This window comes from Drosophila pseudoobscura, chromosome 2 (genome assembly GCF_009870125.1).
Source record: "Drosophila pseudoobscura strain MV-25-SWS-2005 chromosome 2, UCI_Dpse_MV25, whole genome shotgun sequence".
Lineage (NCBI taxonomy): Eukaryota > Metazoa > Arthropoda > Insecta > Diptera > Drosophilidae > Drosophila > Drosophila pseudoobscura.
Genome location: NC_046679.1, coordinates 25,494,371 through 25,513,160, shown reverse-complemented (window position 1 = coordinate 25,513,160; position 18,790 = coordinate 25,494,371). Strand labels below are relative to the sequence as shown.

General features: G+C 44.7%; 5 protein-coding genes across 6 annotated transcripts; 4 read left to right on the top strand and 1 right to left on the bottom strand.

The window, feature by feature from the left end:
* The first annotated feature begins 145 nt into the window (after positions 1–145).
* Positions 146–2,426, top strand: Sfxn1-3 (Sideroflexin-1-3). Of its 2 annotated transcripts, none has more exons than XM_002137846.4 (6): positions 146–250; positions 838–1,178; positions 1,286–1,403; positions 1,464–1,625; positions 1,680–1,807; positions 1,879–2,176. In XM_002137846.4, exons 2-6 carry the CDS (start codon positions 866–868, stop codon positions 2,121–2,123), a joined length of 966 nt encoding a protein of 321 aa, XP_002137882.1. In that variant the 5' UTR covers positions 146–250; positions 838–865; the 3' UTR covers positions 2,124–2,176. The 2 variants fall into 2 exon arrangements, with proteins under 2 accessions (XP_002137882.1, XP_003736809.3); XM_003736761.3 differs by lacking the exon at positions 146–250 and adding an exon at positions 638–780 and having other exon boundaries at positions 1,879–2,426.
* Positions 2,427–3,542: 1,116 nt separating this feature from the next.
* Cont (Contactin) lies at positions 3,543–9,319 on the top strand. The gene is made up of 8 exons (XM_001359571.3): positions 3,543–3,654; positions 4,137–5,142; positions 5,216–6,901; positions 6,968–7,134; positions 7,202–8,071; positions 8,130–8,298; positions 8,368–8,501; positions 8,557–9,319. Exons 2-8 carry the CDS (start codon positions 4,233–4,235, stop codon positions 8,848–8,850), a joined length of 4,230 nt encoding a protein of 1,409 aa, XP_001359608.2. The 5' UTR covers positions 3,543–3,654; positions 4,137–4,232; the 3' UTR covers positions 8,851–9,319.
* Positions 9,320–10,742: 1,423 nt separating this feature from the next.
* Positions 10,743–12,519, top strand: tub (interleukin 1 receptor associated kinase 4 tube). The gene is made up of 2 exons (XM_001359570.4): positions 10,743–11,384; positions 11,452–12,519. The coding sequence occupies exons 1-2, from the start codon at positions 10,790–10,792 to the stop codon at positions 12,378–12,380; spliced, it is 1,524 nt and encodes a 507-aa protein (XP_001359607.4). The 5' UTR covers positions 10,743–10,789; the 3' UTR covers positions 12,381–12,519.
* Positions 12,520–13,241: 722 nt separating this feature from the next.
* On the top strand, positions 13,242–14,763 carry LOC4802743 (E3 ubiquitin-protein ligase TM129). Its single transcript, XM_001359569.4, has 2 exons — positions 13,242–14,083; positions 14,138–14,763. Exons 1-2 carry the CDS (start codon positions 13,451–13,453, stop codon positions 14,708–14,710), a joined length of 1,206 nt encoding a protein of 401 aa, XP_001359606.3. The 5' UTR covers positions 13,242–13,450; the 3' UTR covers positions 14,711–14,763.
* Positions 14,754–18,614, bottom strand: LOC6897776 (uncharacterized). Its single transcript, XM_015182568.2, has 3 exons — positions 18,416–18,614; positions 17,954–18,353; positions 14,754–15,395 (listed from the first exon to the last, which is right to left on the bottom strand). The coding sequence occupies exons 2-3, from the start codon at positions 18,170–18,172 to the stop codon at positions 15,243–15,245; spliced, it is 372 nt and encodes a 123-aa protein (XP_015038054.2). The 5' UTR covers positions 18,173–18,353; positions 18,416–18,614; the 3' UTR covers positions 14,754–15,242.
* Between the last annotated feature and the right edge of the window lie 176 nt (positions 18,615–18,790).

The window sequence follows — 18,790 nt, the reverse complement described above, 5'->3', positions numbered from 1 at the left end:
AAGTCCCGCTGTTAAAGTGCTGCGCAGAAAAGCTCTCTCGCCCTTTTCCAGAAATCTCAATGTCAGCGAGGCCGAAATACAGTGGGCTCCAAAATAACCGTTACACACAGGCCCCAAAAGAACCAAACGAAAGCTTTCTGGAGCAAGCAGACGACAGACAGCTGGCCGGCGGAGGGTTTCGGCGTCGTGTCTCATTCGTTTTTCAACGGTCAAAGTGGTAGCAGCAACGGTTCGAGTGTTCTGTGCGTGTGTAAGTGCTGTCGGGTGGAAAGATTATACAATTTATACGCGCACACACACGGCTACATACGGGCGTGTAAATTCTGCAACCTGTTCTCTATGCTGGGCTGGGCCCCACTGATAAGGCTTTTGGATTTGTCGATTATGTTGTCGTAGACCCAGTTGAATTATATAACGTTTACGGATAGATTGTATTCTGTGCTGTGCTGACAGCTGACAAACAAATTCAAAAATCACAATATATTAGCGCTGCATACACAAATGTAGAAACAGATGTAGATACCCATGTGCTGATGTGTGTGTGGTGTGCGCACATATACGTATAGTATATGTGTATGTATATGTATTTCGAAAACAGAATCGCACGGCTCCCCGGCAGAAACTTGTTTACCAGCGAGATAAGGCCAGAACCGTTGGGTCACAAGCATCGCCTCTGATAAGGAGTGGTTTGCCCGAGTATTCCGATTGAGTTCATACGATTTATAATTTAATTATGGCGGACCCCCAGAATCCAATCCCAAATCCAACCCCAGTTCTAGAGTAATATCTTATCAGAGGTGCAGTACGTTTTAATTAAAATTTGACTAATCTCAATAGGCGGGACCAATTTGCAGCCTTTTCGAAAATGACCCCACTGCCCCGTGTTGATATTGACCAGCCCAAATATGACCAGAGCACTTATGTGGGCAGGGCAAAGCATTTCTTGCTTGTTACCAATCCGCTCAACGTGCTGGCCACCAACACGAAGCTGGAGCAGGCCCGCCAGATCGTGTTGAAGTACAGAGCCGGCAAGGAGGTGACTGAGTGCCGAACGATTGAGGATGTGTGGAAAGCAAAGTACCTGTATGATTCGGCCTTTCACCCGGAGACGGGAGATAAGCAAATCATAATTGGCCGCATGTCGGCTCAAATGCCCATGAACATGCTGATCACTGGCGGTGAGTGGGACTTCAACTTTTGTGATTCAATTGTACCATTCCAGAAATTGCTTCCGCGCTTTGATTAATAAAATAGTGTTGTAATGGTGTACGTATCGCTTTTTTAGGAATGATGGCTTTTTACAAAAGCACGGGCGCCGTTGTCTTCTGGCAGTGGATGAATCAAACCTTCAACGCTATTGTCAACTACACAAACCGCTCGGGTACTTCGCCCCTCAGCAACTCGTAGGTACATCAGCCGTGAGTACGATTCCACATATTAAGCATGTTTGCCTCTCTCCCCAGGCAACTATTGACCTCGTACTGCCTGGCCACCGGCGGAGCACTGGCCACGGCGCTCTCTCTCAATCGGGCCGTAAAGAACATGAATCCACTGGTGGGTCGTATGGTGCCTCTCGTAGCTGTGGCCGCCGCCAACTGCATAAACATTCCCTGCATGCGAATGCAGTAAGTGGAGCTGGGACAAAAATTGACATAATAATTCACTCGAAATACTTTCAGGGAGATTCGCAATGGCGTCGTATTGCTGGATGAGAAGAACGCCGAGGTGGGCGTGTCCAAGAAGGCCGCTTGTGTTGGCATATCGGCGGTAATAGTGAGTCGAATCTGCATGGCCCTGCCAGGAATGAGTAAGTCCAGTCCCAGCCTCAAATATGAGAAGTACGGATTTACAAAAACTAACATATTCATTATTTTCAAGCCTTGACTCCGATGCTCATGAACTTGCTTGAAAGAAGGGGCTTCCTAGCCAAATACCCGAAATCTAATGCTCCTATCCAAACCCTATTCTGCGGTTTCGTGCTCATATTTGCCACACCACTGGGCTGTGCGTTCTTCAAACAGCGGGCTGCCATCAAGGTGGCAAGCTTGGAACCCGAGGTGCGCGATAATATTGAGAAGAAACGTCCCGAACTAGACACCGTCTGGTACAACAAGGGCTTGTAAGCCGCCCAACTACGAGCTTATAGAAGACAATATCTTGGTTAAGACTTTTATTTATTTACTCATTGTGCATTTAGCAGGCATTTTTGTTTTTTTTGTTGACAAATATACCTAAAGATCAGATAAGGGATCATCTCTTCGCATGGCGTTTAAATTTACTTCTGTATGTATGTAGCTTGTTTTACTTATAATATTACTCCACATTGTTAATATACCTTATGCGAAAACCAAAATGATACTCCAGAATTGATGTTGTCTGTATAAAAAAATTTAAGCAAAGCCAATAAATTTCTGTTACACGTTGAATTTGAATTGAAAAATAAAACTATATCTGTCTCCCTGTGTGAATGGTAGTGTGGCCTGTTTTTCGTTTACCAACACTCTCAAGATAATTTATCGCCTATCGTTACCGAACCACCTCAACCGCAATGTTGGAGCTGTATTTCGACTGTTTCCAAAGATACTATCTTTTACCAGACATTTTTAAAATTAAAGAAAATTACTGTTAAAATAAAATTTGCAATAAAATAAATGAAATACGATATTTCCATACTCGTAGCGGATACCTCCTGACCAGCAACAATGACTTAAAATTCCAGACCTTACGTTTGCTTCCGTACTAAAAATGTTCCAGTCCCACCTGAGCGATAGTGTGACCCAAGGCTGAGGGCGACGCGCCATCTATCGGAATTCCAGGGAGGCTTGATGGTGTATGCTGATATCATGTGGGCGCTGGGATTCGTATAAGAGTTGGGTGAGTCTTTATGAGCGCGTGAAGTCGGAGTGGCCCATGATACCTTGCCAGCACCTGCTAAATTTAGTCGCGAGCATGCCAATACTTATTCGGCATATGATAAAAGCTAAGGCCCTTGGGAACAAATGCAAAAGTGGATACATGCTCTTTTAGCCAATCTTGCCGAAAATTAATGTATCAATCGCATAAATTATGTTTTCTGGAATGGAAGTCCTAGCCAGACCAAGGGGTATTTTAATATTCCACTCATAATAATAAAAATTCAATCATTTTAGCGCAGTTCAGGTGAAAGTTAGGTTGGTTATTTTTAAGTGCAGATGAAAGATGGCATGAATCTACAAGAAGAATTTATAATCGTTAATCTTTTTCGCCATTTACCTCAAGTAGTTGAAGTATTTAAATAGAGGGGCTAAAGTGGGCTAAGCTCGGATTTTCATCATACATCATACCGTTGTTGAGGATCCCAAATTGAGGAAAAAACAATCAAAGTCAAGTATTTAGAATAAACCAGTTATTATGGGCATGGCTAAATATTCTATATAGCTGGGAATATTCGACGGAATATCTAAATTGAGAAATATTTATGATAGAACTTGAGCCCGTCTGTATATTTACGGTATATTTTTAAAATAAGACGGTATATTTTGGTATATTTCTGAGGGTCGGACGCTATATTTTATCAATAAGTCCGCGGTCACACTTCTGCTGTGCCCAGTTTTGTTTTTATTTAATTTTGAATTATAGTTTAAGGTTGTTTAGTGATAAAGTTATACTCAACAGGTGGGTGTAAACAGCTTAGAGCGTTAAAGTATCATTGATCAAACCCATGAATAGCGCTTCAACGCTCTGAAGGGGGCTGTTAATTGTTGTTGAAAAGAATCTTAATTAAGGTGTGGTTTGGATGTTTGACTAAGCGCAGCTTAGTTTACTCATCATGGGCGGAGCACCTCCTTCAAAGACATAGCTCCACTACAGCCAAGCTTTGTATTTTCACTTGGATTTGAATAGTTTAATTAATTAATTCTCGTATTATATGCGCAAAGATTATTAAGAGTAATTCCAAGTTGATTCAACGAGCCGAAAGCTTACGACCACACCTATCACACGAACACACACACACAGACACGTAGTGGATTCCTAATAACGAAAAAAATAACGACTGACGGACCGATGTTCGGGGATTTGTTTATACGTCGCTGTTTGTTTACGGCAATAGCTGTGAAAATAAACAAGATTTTAATTTTGCATTCTTCTGCTTATAGCCTCAGACGAATCTCGAACGAAAATGTGCCACTAGTCTGGAGCGAAACGACACCTGAAGTAGTTCCCACATTAGACTTGATCTAAACCAAGCCAGTATGCCACTGAAAGGCGGCCTTTTGGCCAGCTTGTTTCTGCGATTACTTTTCCTGGCAACAGCCCAGCTGCCCGGAGACCTCCCGAAGGGCCAACAGGAGCAGGGACCGCCTATGCAGCCCCAGGCATATCAGCCCAGCTACAATAAGGACTACTCGCCGCGCTACAATCCGCTTTACACGGGGCAGCAATCGAATCCGGATACCACGCAATACGACAATCCCTTGCTGGACAAGCAGAACCCAAACAGCTACAACACTTACTACGATGGCAATCGGCAGATGGGCGTCGGTGTCGGGGGCGGAGGCGGAGGCATCGGAGGCCTCGGAGGCAGCAACATAGGCGGACCTGGGAACAGTCTAGGCGGCGGCTTGGGGGGACTGGGTCCCCAATACGATCCCTTCAATCGAAACAGTATTGGTGCAGGCGGAGTCAGCTATCGGGACATGTACAGCGACGAAGATAACTTTTGTCCAGAGTATTGGGTTTCGTTTAGGCAAACGTGCTACCGCTTCATACGCTCGCCGAAGCGCAATTGGGCGGAGGCGAAGAAGATTTGCAAGGCCTACAATGCGGATCTGCTCAACGTGGACAATCTGGAGAAGCACGCGTTCATACTCAAGAATCTCATATTGCAGAACCATCGGCAGAATCGCTTCTTCATCTCCGCTCGCCAGACAGGCCCACAGAATTGGGTCAATGACGACAACACTCAGCTGGTGCAGATCGAGGACTCATTTGCCTTTGACGAAGAGCAGCCCTGGGAGAACGAGGATCTGCACGACAACAGATTTCTGGTGCAGAACGACCTCATCAGCCGGAATCGGAATCTAAACAATCCCAATCAGTTTTACAATGCAGTTCCTGGCAATGTTAACCAACGAAATCAGAACAATCTGCGTGGCTTCATCGGTGAGTAAACAAGTCACTTAAACATGTAGTAAATGTCTCTTACCTACGAATTGCAATTACGAATTACCCACAGGCCCCAACCAGCCTTTTGGAGACAACGGCTATGTGCGTGACCGCGTCGTCTATGCCTATTCAAAGAAGCGGGATCGGTGGATGTTTATGCCGGCCTACGAGATCGAATTGAATCTGTTCATCTGCGAGTCCCGGGTGCTGTACAGTCCGGACAATGTCAATATCAAGCTGGACGACAAGCGTCCATATCACTATGGTCTGGACATAAGGGACATAGAGCGCATACCGCGCGGACCGTACTTTGTCAAGCAGCCGAATGACACCACCTTTGACGTTAACAAGAATCGTCTGATCAACGATGTGACACTGAGCTGCCTGGCCGGCGGCTTCCCCACTCCGTCGTACTACTGGTACCGTGAAGTGTATGTGAATGATACGTTGGAGTACCAGAAGATTGACCCCTTGGCTCAGGATCGCTATACGATATCGGGTGGCAATCTGATCATATACGCGCCTAAGCAGGCCCTCGACCAGGGAGCGTACCACTGCGTGGCGGAGAACAAGTTCGGCCGCATCCGGTCGGAGAGTGCGCACTTGAACTTTGGGTTCATCATGGAGTTTAATCTGAAGCGTTCGGCGGAGACCAGCGAGATGAACTGGGGAAAGTCTATATTCTGCGACCCGCCACAGCACTACCCAGACGTTCGCTACTACTGGGCCCGTGACTATTTCCCGAACTTTGTGGAGGAGGACCAGCGGGTGTTTGTCTCCCGTGATGGAGCCCTCTACTTCTCATTCATCGAGACTGTGGACAGGGCCAACTATTCGTGCACGGTGCAGACTCTGGTATCGGACACGGGTCGCAATGGGCCCTTCTTCGCCCTGCGCGTCACGCCCAACAGCAACTACCAGGCTCTGATATTTGCCAACACCTTCCCAAAGGTCTTCCCGGAGGCACCAGTGGCCGGTAGTGAAATACGCCTGGAGTGCATGGCCTTCGGCTATCCCATTCCCTCGTACAATTGGACGCGCAAGGGCTTGCCATTGCAGCGCAATGCCTACACGGCCAACTACGGGCGCGTTCTGATCATTCAGAACGCGACAACCAACGACAACGGCGAGTACAGCTGTACCATTAGCAATCCGCGCAAGACACTGGAGAAGAGCATCTACATAAACATCCAGATGCGACCCGAGTTTACGATCCCCCTTAAAGATATGATCAAGGACTACAACAGCGATGTGACCTTTATCTGCGAGGCGTTTTCCATTCCCGACGCCAACTACACGTGGTACAAAAACGCCGAGCGCCTCGACCCGCTGACCATTAATCGGGATCGGTATGTGATCCAGGATAATGTGTTGACCATCAAATTTCTGGAGAGGGAGAAGGATGAGGGCATGTATCAGTGTGGAGCCCAGAACCAGCTGAAGACCTCATTCTCCTCGGCCCAGTTGCGAGTGCTCTCCATGAAGCCATCCTTCAAAAAGCACCCACTCGAGTCCGAGATCTATGCCGTTTATAACGGCAACACAACGATCGTCTGCGACCCCGAAGCAGCTCCGCGACCAAAGTTCCAGTGGAAAAAAGACGGTCAACTCCTGGGCTCGGGTGGACATCGTCGCATCTTGCCCAGCGGCACATTGATCATATCGCCCACCTCCCGCGACGATGAGGGCATGTACACCTGCAGTGCCTCAAACCAGGCCGGTACAGACGAGTCCCATGCTCGCGTCATTGTGCTTCGTAAGATAAAACTGTGCCTCTAACTGTGGCGCAACTGTTGAAAGCAAAACTATTTTCTATTTACAGAGGAAATACGCTTCATCCAAACACCACCCCAGCGCATCGTCTCCAAGGAACACGATCTGATCTACCTTCACTGCGAGGCCGCCTATGATGAGCTGTTGGACATTGCCTATGTCTGGAAGCACAATGGGGAGATTCTAAAGAACAACCACGACGGCACTGAGCGCATTGTAAGACTGAACTGATATTGACTGCTCTGTATTGAAACCGATCTAATATCATCCGCATTATCCGCAGATTGTCAACTGGAACAGGCTGACGGTGCACAACACCACCATGCGGGATGCAGGCGACTATGAGTGTGTCGTCAAGTCGGCCGTCAATGAAATCATCAGCAAGACCAGCGTGGTGATAGAGGGGGCACCCGGCGCCCCAGGCGGCGTTCAGGTTATTCAGATTAGCAAGACGAAGGCGATCATCGAGTGGGTGGATGGAGCGAACAATGGTCGGGCCATCCGCTACTACAACATCCTGGGTCGGACCAATTGGAACCGTACCTGGGTAAATGTGTCGACGCATGTGCAGGCCCGTGAAGTCGATCGCTACACATCGCGGCAGCAGGCCGAGGTGGTAAACCTGACTCCCTGGTCGGCCTACGAGTTCAGTGTTACTGCAGTGAACGACCTGGGCATAGGAACGCCCTCAGCTCCCTCGCCCATCTACAGCACGTATGAGGACAAGCCCTACATAGCGCCAAGGAAAGTGGGAGGCGGCGGTGGCAAGATCGGCGATCTGACCATCACCTGGGATCCCCTGTTGCCGGAGGAGCAGCACAGCCACGGCATACGCTACAAGGTATTTTGGAAATTAAAGGGCGCCCTAGAGTGGGCAACCGACGAGATAACGAAACAAAACATGGGCGTGGCCGTGGTCAACATTCCGCTCAACAACTACTACACCGAATACGAAGTCAAGGTGCAGGCCATAAACAGCATTGGCAAGGGGCCAGAAAGTGAGGTCGCTATTATTCATTCTGCAGAGGATATGCCCCAGGTGGCTCCACAGAAACCGTTCGCTATGCCTTTCAATTCGACCTGCTTCAACGTCACTTGGTCACCCATTGACATGTCTCGCGAGAATATCCGCGGCAAGCTGATTGGTCATCGGGTAAGAATCTGAATGGATTCTAGCCTGAACTATTTATTATAGCTTTATGCATTTTTAGTTGAAGTACTGGAAGACAACACACCAAGAGGAAGATTCCGTGTACTACCTCTCACGGACAACAAGAAATTGGGCGCTGATAGTCGGTCTGCAACCAGACACCTATTACTTTGTCAAAGTGATGGCTTACAATGCAGCAGGAGAGGGACCCGAGAGCGAACGATTCGAAGGTTGTCTCAGGCGAGAACAAGAAAGAGATTTCATTATTTAATTGTGGCTTTTGTTTGAATACATTCCAGAACGCACATATCGCAAGGCGCCACAGAAGCCGCCATCTTCGGTGCATGTTTATGGAATAAATCCATCCACCGTTCGAGTTGTATGGCGATACGTATCACCCTCGCAGGACGAAGAGCCGATTGAAGGCTACAAGGTAGGGGAGCTAGTCCGTGATATTGGATTAAGTATTAACACGCTACTCTTCTTAGGTTCGCATTTGGGAAACGGATCAGAACATGATTACTGCCAACAACACGATCGTGAAAGTGGGACAAAAGCTAGAGTCGTACATCAATACCCTCACGCCTGGCAAGAGTTACAACATGCGTGTGCTGGCCTTCAGCAACGGAGGCGACGGTCGGATGTCCAGTCCCACGTTGCGCTTCCAAATGGGCAAGACCACGCGCAATGCCGCAAACACGCGCCATGGCCATAACATTAATACGGCGCTGATCATGAGCGTGCTGCTCTTTATCACCACTTTCTTTTACACAAATCACTAAATGTAGGACAAATCAGGAAGCAGATCAGCTTATTAGGCAGTAAGAAACGAAGAGCCGTCCAGGATTAGACAAAGCGCAAAGCTTTATTGACTATACACACACAAAAAACCCAAGAGTCTCGTTTAGAAGATAAAAAGGTCAACAAGCATTCCGTATTTTCTTAAATACCAAACATGACGAATTCGAATTGATCACATATAGACGTATATATATATGCACAAACATCAAAATACATATACATACATATGGTAAAAAGTTAAGAAAGTGACCTTATATAAGAATAAGTAGCCCAAAATGGGGAAAAACAAACCTTTTACAAAGATTTTTTGAACATATTTTTGGATCTAGCAACGAATCAATTGTATTAGTGTAAGCTGAAATCAGGTTTCTGATTTTGTATTTTTTGTGTCCATTATTTTGTGCTTTTTTTATACCAACAAGCTTCATGTAAATGCAACTCCGTCCAACTTTCTTAAAAAAACGAAAAATTAAAATGTTTTCATTTATTTCAACTTGAGCAGTTCTTGTTTCTATTTATCTATGTTGTCGATGAAGCACAGCCGATATGGTGCGGGAGTATCGTGTTTGCATGAAACTGGGTGCTAAGTAACTTATACAAAATATTTTATCAGTCGTTTGGTATCGCTGCTCGCCATAAAAATCGGTTGAACAGTTTGGGAGATTTGTATATTATATATTAGATTTTATCTGTATCTATTTTTCCTTACATTTTTTATAATCAGTCTGTTTTTTAAAGACGATACTCAAAAAGAGAATTGGGGCATAGTAGATTTGTTTAACGCCCAAAAGGACCTTTTGACCTTTTCCGACCCCATAAAGTATATATATATATCCTTGATCAGCATCGTTAGCCGATTTGATAAAACCATGTCTGTCTGTCCGTCTGTTCGTCCTTCTTGTTTTAAGTCTAGTTATCAGAGACTATAATAGCTGGACCAGCCCAATTTTGTATCCAGATATCACACAGCTACTAGAGTACTTACAAATTTAACCCCGCTCCTTTCCGCCCATACAAAGAACAAAAATCTGTGGCATTCACAATTTTGAACATACGAGAAAACTAAAAACTGAGAATCGTAGAGAAGGCCGTATCTAGAAGATATGTACATATACATATAGCCAGAAGAAAAAAATAAAATTTCAGTGGCTACACAACTCCGTCCACTCGCTTACTTATTTTTTGTATCTCTATTTTGTGTGATTATTTATTTATTATTTTATAATCAGAAATACGAAATACAATCCTACTTATAAAAAACAAATCTTTCTTGTGGGTAAAAATAGTACAAATTTAACTTTGGCTTATTTTAATAGGTTTTCAGATCAAAGTAACTGAAATGGCTTAAATTAGCTGAGTCTCAATCAATTTCGATTTTTATTTCCGATGATGGACAGAGAACGAACTTATTATATTTAATATTATGAAACTTGAAGAACTTTAGCACAGTTCCGGTGAACGGGGGGGTGGGTTTTTTGTAATTAAAGAGGAAGGATAAAATGGATCTACAAGAGTTTAATTTTAATTCAAGTTGTGCACCTGTTTGAATGGAGGGAGTTAATTGGGTTAAGTTGGTTTTTTTCATTGGTATATTTCGGTATACTTCTGAGGGTCAGACTATCCTCTTTCGTTGTTTTGTGTGACCTCTTTCGCTAAAACCTTTTTTCAGACAAGATCAAATAAAAGCAAGTGGTTAAAATAAGTCAGTAAGGTAGAAAATTGATTCATTAATCGGGTAAAGTTATGTGGGCAGGGCTGAGGATTCCATTCAGTTAGTTATATTGAATGGAATATAAAAAACGAGGAATATAAGAGGAATACAGCTTGAACTCGTCAGTATATTTATGGTATATTTTTAAAATTAATCGGTATATTTTGGTATATTTCTGAGGGTCGGGCGATAAATCCGCGGCCACACTGATGGAAACGCAACAGACAAAAAATACATTAAAGCTTTGTTGCGGCGTTGAAGAAATGCGAAAATGTTTCTATAACGCACATCGAAAGGCCGGACAATTGGAAACACAAACTAACAGCCCGAACAAGGGTTCGGAAACAACACCCTTCCACCGGAAACCTCGAGAAGAGCACATCGTCATGGCGAAGGCGAACGGTTGGTGCGGAAGTTCCTCAAAATATACGCGCACCACAGAGCTGCGGCGCGTCGAGGATAACGACATCTACAAGCTGGCCACAATTTTGGATGTCAATGCATGCTGGCGAAAGCTTATGTCGATCATACCCAAAGGCCTGGACGTGCAGGCCTGCAGCGCAGCCGGTGCGGTGAAGATTACTGCCAACGGCGGGCCAAAGTATACAGCTCAAGACATAAGCCTGATTGACGGAGTTGCGGAGAGGTTACCTCCCGATCAAAGCATTTCGCAGGTAATGATTGATGAGTGGAAAACTTCGGGGAAGCTAAACGAGCGCCCCACTGTCGGAGTGCTACTGCAGCTCCTAGTAGAAGCAGAGCTTTTCAGTGCAGCTGATTTCGTGGCGCTAAATTTCCTGAATGGTAAGGTTGGAATTTTCGTTTTTTATTCAATTAGACAGTCACGTATCGTGACCTTTCTTTATTTAAGAGCCCAAACCTGAGCGCCCTGCTGATGGACCAGCGGCGCATTTCAGCCTAGAGCTCGGCGACGATATGGACGTGGACACCGAGGCGACGGATGCAAGCTATCTGCCCAACACAGCATTGAATGCGGCTGCCCAAGGTAGTCTGGGATTCAACTTAGATTACTTTGACAAGCACATGGTGCGGCGCGACAAGAGTGTGCCGCAACCATCAGCGAGTGTTCCTCCCACAGCGCCGCCTCGTTCCTCGCGACATCAAAGGAACGCTGCCAGCCCTAGCGCCTCGACGGGCACCACATCTGCGACGGCAACCACTCCCAATATACCTAATCTAACAATCCTCAATCCCAGCGAACAACTACAGGAGCCGGCGCAGGTTGAGCAGCCGCCTCCACAAAATATCCCAAATCTGTCTATACTCATTAACAGCTCAGCAGCATCAATGACAACGGCTTCAACTGCGCTTGAGAATACGAGCAATGGAAGCAGCTCCACAGATCCACCCAACATACCAATAATCACTCTTTTAATTGATAACCCCGCCGAGATAAGCGGCCCTGTCGCTGCGGATGCTGTATCAGCCAATTCGACTACTACCCCTACGGCGGCAAGCCTCAATAATTTGCCAATGATAAGTGCTTTAAATTTGAACGCTGAGAATGGCGAAGTCTTCCATCAAGACAGTGGTAGCACAAGTAGTTTGAGTAACGACGAAGATGACGATGACGACATAGACGAAGAGGGAGACTACGCCGATGCATCCCTGCCAAACCTAAGCAATTCCGAGCAGCACAACTCAAACAACGACTCCAGTCTGACGACGGTCACTGGTACAAGCGGTGATAATAGCTTTGAACTAACCAACGACTCCAGCTCAGCTTCGAACGATGATTATGCCAGCAACATTCCGAACTTGAGTGAATTGCAGCAGTAGATAAATATGTAAATCAGACGACTTAATCGTCCGAATACTTAGTTTCCGGACAACAAGCCAGACATTCCATTCCGTTAACCATATTAGCTTAAGTCTATACAATGTGCATGTTCGTGTATTTACTTTATACGTTATGTTATACGTTATGTTTATACGTTATGTTGTCGATGGCGGCGTGTAAATGTGGGCCTAGTTATATGATGCTTACACCTATAAGGTCCAAGTAGAGTCTAAAATTTAAGGCAAGCGTTTAGCATATGTACATACGTATGTTTGTTGTTCATATCGCGGCTACTGACACAGTTCCACGGCGGGGGCGACGGTAATATAAAGCATTTCCATTTCATCAACCATATGTGTATGTAACCCTATAACAAATTTAACAATAATTTGTATGTTTTACAAATGGATGCATTATCAAAAAATGAAGATATAACAAAAAAAAAACCTTTTGGGGGTACCCTCTAAGAGGGCATATAAAATAAATTATTATTGATTAGAATGACAAGCTAGGGTGTATTCCAAAGCAAACTAATAGCTCAGCCTAGAAGCTAATATGGACAATCTTTGCTCCACAAGACCACAAGTGTGCGGGGGATAAACTTTTTACGTGTATTTAAATCGGCAATCGAAAGGACGTGTTCGGCTATTTCTATAAGCTACCATCGATAGCTATAGCATTCGGAATGTCCAATTGTAGTTGTGCGATAGACAAAGACCAGTAGAATGATTATACATATGTCATTCCTTTTGATTAATTTAAGACATTGAAAATTTATTCTCAAAAGCGCGCTTCTCGGGAACGGAACCACGAACTGAACTAGTGACAAATATCTCTGGTGGAACCAGAACCCTGACACTCTAATTCAGGGTACCCTGAAATTTGTCGGCAGCCCTGAACGACACATCAACAACAACAATAAAACAATACAAAAACACAGAATACTATTGCACATTTATTAAAACACTCAATCTATTATTGTATTTCCAAGTTCCAATTTCCAAATTAAGTATTTTGAGTTCGTCCGGGCGAGTTTGGTTGTGTTGAATCCAGCAATATTATTCGAAACATGGACGAGTCGGAATTGCTTTTCAATCTGTTTTACCTTTTACTTTGTTTGGTCATAATTTACCCACCGGAGGAGTTTCAGCGTCTGGGCTTCACTATCGAGCAGTTGTTCTCATGGTTTCTTGGAGAGGAAACGATGGACTTCGTAGGATATCACTTGCGCCGCACTTCGCTCAATCTCTTCATGCACTCGTGCCTGCCGTTTGTATACTTTCTAATCCATAGGCTGAAGTTCTCCGTCTTTGCCACGCAAGAGCCGCTCGAGCACTCTGAGCTTGACCCAGATTTTCCAATGCCCCAGGAGGCGGTAGCGTTCAAAACGCTCACGTGGATGACGGCCCGGCGGTTTAGCGTTCTGGCCGTGCTCGCAGTGCCCGCCCTGATATTCAACTGGCACCAGCAAAACTGGCGGCGACATCCAATCAACAAAGCACTTTCCAAATATGCAAACACGCCAAGTAGCTACAGTGCCGTCGCCAGCGACATAAGCACTGAGTTTCGTCGTCCGGAGATCTATAAAAAGAAACTAAATTCCATAAGCACTGTAATAGCCACGGAGAACTGGTTAATAAAGACGACAATGTACAATGTTCACTTTGCGCACCAAACCAACACGGCTCTCAGTGTGGCAAAGGTCCGGCTATATGTGCTTTTCCCGCGATCGTTTATTAATCCTCTTTCCTTGCAGGCGGAGACCTACAACATAACACACCACGATCAGAATGACACTCTGCAGATGATCAGCATCATAGTGCGACCCATGCGGCAAGGTGTGGCCGATTTTCACATACGAATCAATGCATTGGAATTCAGAAATTTGGAGGATCGGCTGAGGCGGCCCATTGCCATACCTTCCAACATACAGTTCCATCGCAACGTGATTGACCGCTTTGTGGATGTTTTTAAGGCCCAAGTGGCCCTCAATCCCGTCTTTCAAGCGGAGCCGGTAACGGAAAAATGCTTCGCCTGCATGCTGATCGATCCGAACATTAAGATCAACAAGCAATGCGCCGATGTGGACCGCAATGGCGCTCCCCTGACGAACGAGGCATCCTGCTCCAACTGCTACTGCCGCCCAATGTGGTGTGTGGAGTGCCTGGCCCGGTGGTTTGCCGCCCGCCAAACGGACGTGGATCGCGCAATTTGGCTGGAACAGAAGTGCACGTGCCCAATGTGCAGAGCGAAGTTTTGCGTGCGCGATGTGAGCTACATCAGAGCCCCGGAACAGCGGGGCGATGTCAATGGAATCCCTAGCTCATGATTTGAAACTTCCGACTGTGTTAAAGCAACGATTAAACGACTCGTTAGATCCAACCTTGTGCTTTATTGGCTAGACTCAAATGTACTGCTTCTGACATACATGCAATACAATTATGTAGCTATAAACTTAAAGATATTCTATAATTTAGTGCAATTATCACGTTTTAATACTTTTACAATCTAAGCAAGCAGCAGATAATAATTTAACATAAGTACAATCGATCCAAGTTCAGGGAGAGAAAGCGTGTATATTATATTGTATATATTATGTTGAATATATGAATATACATATATAAACCCCTCAGCATGCTTTATTAAATGCTAAAACAAACCTAATCAAGCAGCCAGCGCAAAAATTAGACGCAGCCTTTACTGGGCGTAATGTGCATTGTAGTCCACAAATCCTGCAATAAACCTTCTTGCTCTCTCTATCTCTCTCAAACTCCCAATTTTATATAATAAAGCGTCATGCACTGTTATATACACATAAGTGCGTAGAGAATAAATCAAGCTGTGAAACAGGTTTCCACTATCTATAAATTCGTTTCGTAAAAACTTTTGTAGCTCTCCACTTTTTCGCGTTGACTTCGAGCTGAACTCCCTGTTACCGTTGGAGTGCCGAAGGGTCCTGTTGTGGGTGTGGCTGCAGACTTGGGCCCGGCGCTAGAAGAACTGCGCGATGAGATCTAAAATAAAATAAAATAAAAATAAATTCAATTTGTAAATATAGATGTATGTTCAAACTGAATCTCCTTAGATCCCACTTATCGTTCCGGGTCAGAAATCACAGCACTGACTCTAAGCTAATCAGACAACATGCCCGAGCAGGCGGAATATGATTTCTTGTTATGATTTAGCACCTGATTTTAATCTAACTTGGGGACATTTATATAAAAAGCCTTTTTGACAGGTTGCCGGAAAGAAAGAGAAAAACAAAAGCAGTGCGAAGCACAGCCACTTCAGTGTTTGTATCTATACATACATACATATGTATGTATACATGTGCAGAAATTTGTTTTTGTTATTTCACAGGTTTTTGTTCTTTGATAAGGTAAAGATGAATACTTGCAAAATACGTGTATGTATTTGGTGTATGTCGGTGCCTGCTTTTCTATTCTTTAACTGGAAATGCCATCGTCATAATTTGTGCGCTTCATTATTATCAGAGATACGCCACAACCGTCTCGTGTTATAGCATACCCATATACTGATAAATAAATACATATAGACATGCCTCAGCCTTGATTTTGTTAGCTGATAATTCCAGAAACGGAAAATAACACCAATAACTTTCCCATAATTTGATTTCAAGGATTCCTACTCGTATCTCACGAATAAGCGAACCATCTAGACTACTTGGATCCAGATTTCTCTAGAATGTCCTAAGCCATTACTGCATTATGGAATAAATTGTATCTTTGGATCGCTTGTCTGAGCTGGAGATCTCTCATCTAATCCCCTATACCACTATATTCTCTCTATTGTCGATCTTTTATCTGGCTTAGGAACGGCCGTAAAATGTTAATAAACGTATACATATACCAACGGAGAGTCCTCATCAGTCGCCGATATAAATATCAAGTCGGCATCATAAAACGCTTCTCCCAAGTTCAATGCACAGACGACAATGACGCGACAACAATGTCGGTGGGCAATCGATCGACCGGTCAATGCATTTGCGTTGCGCAATCAGCTCCACACGCCCTCCTTGGAGGGCGACTCACGCCCCCGTCCCCATCTTACGGAAGAACTGGTGTTTGGGAAAATTAACACGTTTGGCGCTACCCTGTCATGCATTTCCTTTACTCGTAATATGGAGTAGAATATTGTACATAAAATGGTGTACAAAATCGTATTAAATGACATTTTGGCCAATCTGAGTCGCTGTACTCATCAAAAGTATAGTGTTTCCAGATAGGTGTGTTTTTTCGTGTGTCGGGGTCGGGTCGGTCTCAGGTGAATATGCGTGGCAGAACGAACAGAACAGGCAGCAACAGAAGCAAAACCAGAAAGAAGACACATACAGAACACTTTTGATCTTGTTTGTTTGGCATACACACGACTTTTGTTTCTGTTTAGTAATTCCAGTTTCTCAACTCTGTTTCAGTTCATTATTTTGTTGATAAAAAGCTTTTTTGCGAAACAAACAAACGATTATAAAAAGAGAGTGCAGTGCGCAGTGTATTTCGATTGCACTTTACGAGCCTCATTTATGGGAACTTTTGTCTGTAATTGCCCTAAGGAATATACATTTGATGTGGGGTGTGGGGTTAAACCCTAACAAGCGCCTTTCCGTAGTACACTGCATACTATGGAAAGGAGGTGAGAAATCATTCATTTCACCTACAAAGTACGTGGTTGCAGGTAAAATGGCAAAAAAGTTCCCTTTACAATCTAATCTTATCATGGCTTAGTTCTTTACATATAAATCTTGTCAAGACCAAAGTACACCAAGAATATAGTTTAATTTTATTAACTTCCTTTGTAGCCTTTCTAATATAGGCGAAACCAAATGACCATGAACGGGCCACAATCTTGGGCAAGCTTTGGGGCTCATATACTGGCGTTTTAAGGGACTTGTGGTCATTCCGCATCAATGCAACTAATTATCATTTGAGTAACAAAACACAGCATTCTCGCACACATCAGGATCGAGTACCGCCAGTGCAAGTGAGCATCATCCTGGTGTTTTCAATTTCACTCGACGCCCTACCTCAAGTGGCATTGAATGGTAAACAAATACTTATGTATATGAGTATACATGTGTGTATGTATGTATCCGGGCGCAGATCTTACAAAATGTCCAATCCAATGCACTTGAATGAATAAGACCCCACCATGCCTACACTATACTATATACAATATGACTACTGCCTTGAGGTCTGGTCTTATCACAACAAAGCCAACTTCCGTTTTATTAATGAGCATTTCCGTTTTCCCGGACTGACTTTGTTGTGTTGTAGTTTTATCTGAAAAGTCACAATTGTTTGCATTTCACTAGGAAAACGTGGGGCTGAGGAAAGAACCAAGAAACCCTAAAACGAGGTAAGTCTAACTACGATTGAATTGGTGGAACTGCTGAGTTGATAGACAGTGAAAGAAATCACGTACCGTACCCAATTCACAATATGGGTCGCTACTCGCGATATACTGATATTTATAGAATGACTGCGCTGATAAAGCAACGGGCCTCGAGTAGGGAGGATCCGGGAGATAGTAGATGGGAGTTGGAAAATGGACGCACCTTTTCGTTTTCCTTCGTCGCCGCACCGCCACTGTGTGCGTCAAAGAGCTTGCCATCGACCACATCGCGCTTCTTGTTCTTTGACCTGAAGCGGCCGGACCGAGAGATCGTAAAGTTGCGCCACTGATGGCTGTAATCGCACCGCTTTTCTTCCTCATTAAGGACGCTGTCCAGGTAGTGGATGGTCGGCTCGTGGGCGGTTGTCATTGTGTTGCTCATTGGATGGATGGTGGGGATTGGGATTGGAGTGGAGGATGGAGGCTGGAGGATATTGCGTTGAGGATCGTTGGTGAACCAATTTCTTCTCCTTTTTCAGCTAGCGGCGGCGTTGGTGACACGCTGGTTCGATGGGACAACAACAGCCTTTTTCGGCTTCGGTTCAGTTCATGTTCCTCCTCTCCTTTGTGGGTTGATTCAGTTGATATATTGATAATGTCGGGCAGGAGCGATAGGAACACTCACGCGCATACGATGCACATACGAGAGGTTTATGGGTACTACACACACACATACATATGTTACATATGGATGTACATATGTCTTTTGTTTTGTTTGTTTTTGTTAAAGAGATGACGCGTCGTGCGTTCCGAAACCTCACTCAATGGTGCCCGTGGCGCGTGTGGTCTGCGATTGGGGGACGAGCACCCGATGTGGCTGCTATAACCGTAGTCGCACCGACGTCGACGTCGACGCTGGCGTTGACGCTGGCGCTGCTCCAGCGCACATTGGGCCAGGCTGCCGAAAGTTTGCCATAAATTCGAAAAATTAGGCTAAAGACTTGAACCTAGCTACTGTTGACTGTATTGATATACATATTTATAAGAACCGATATACATT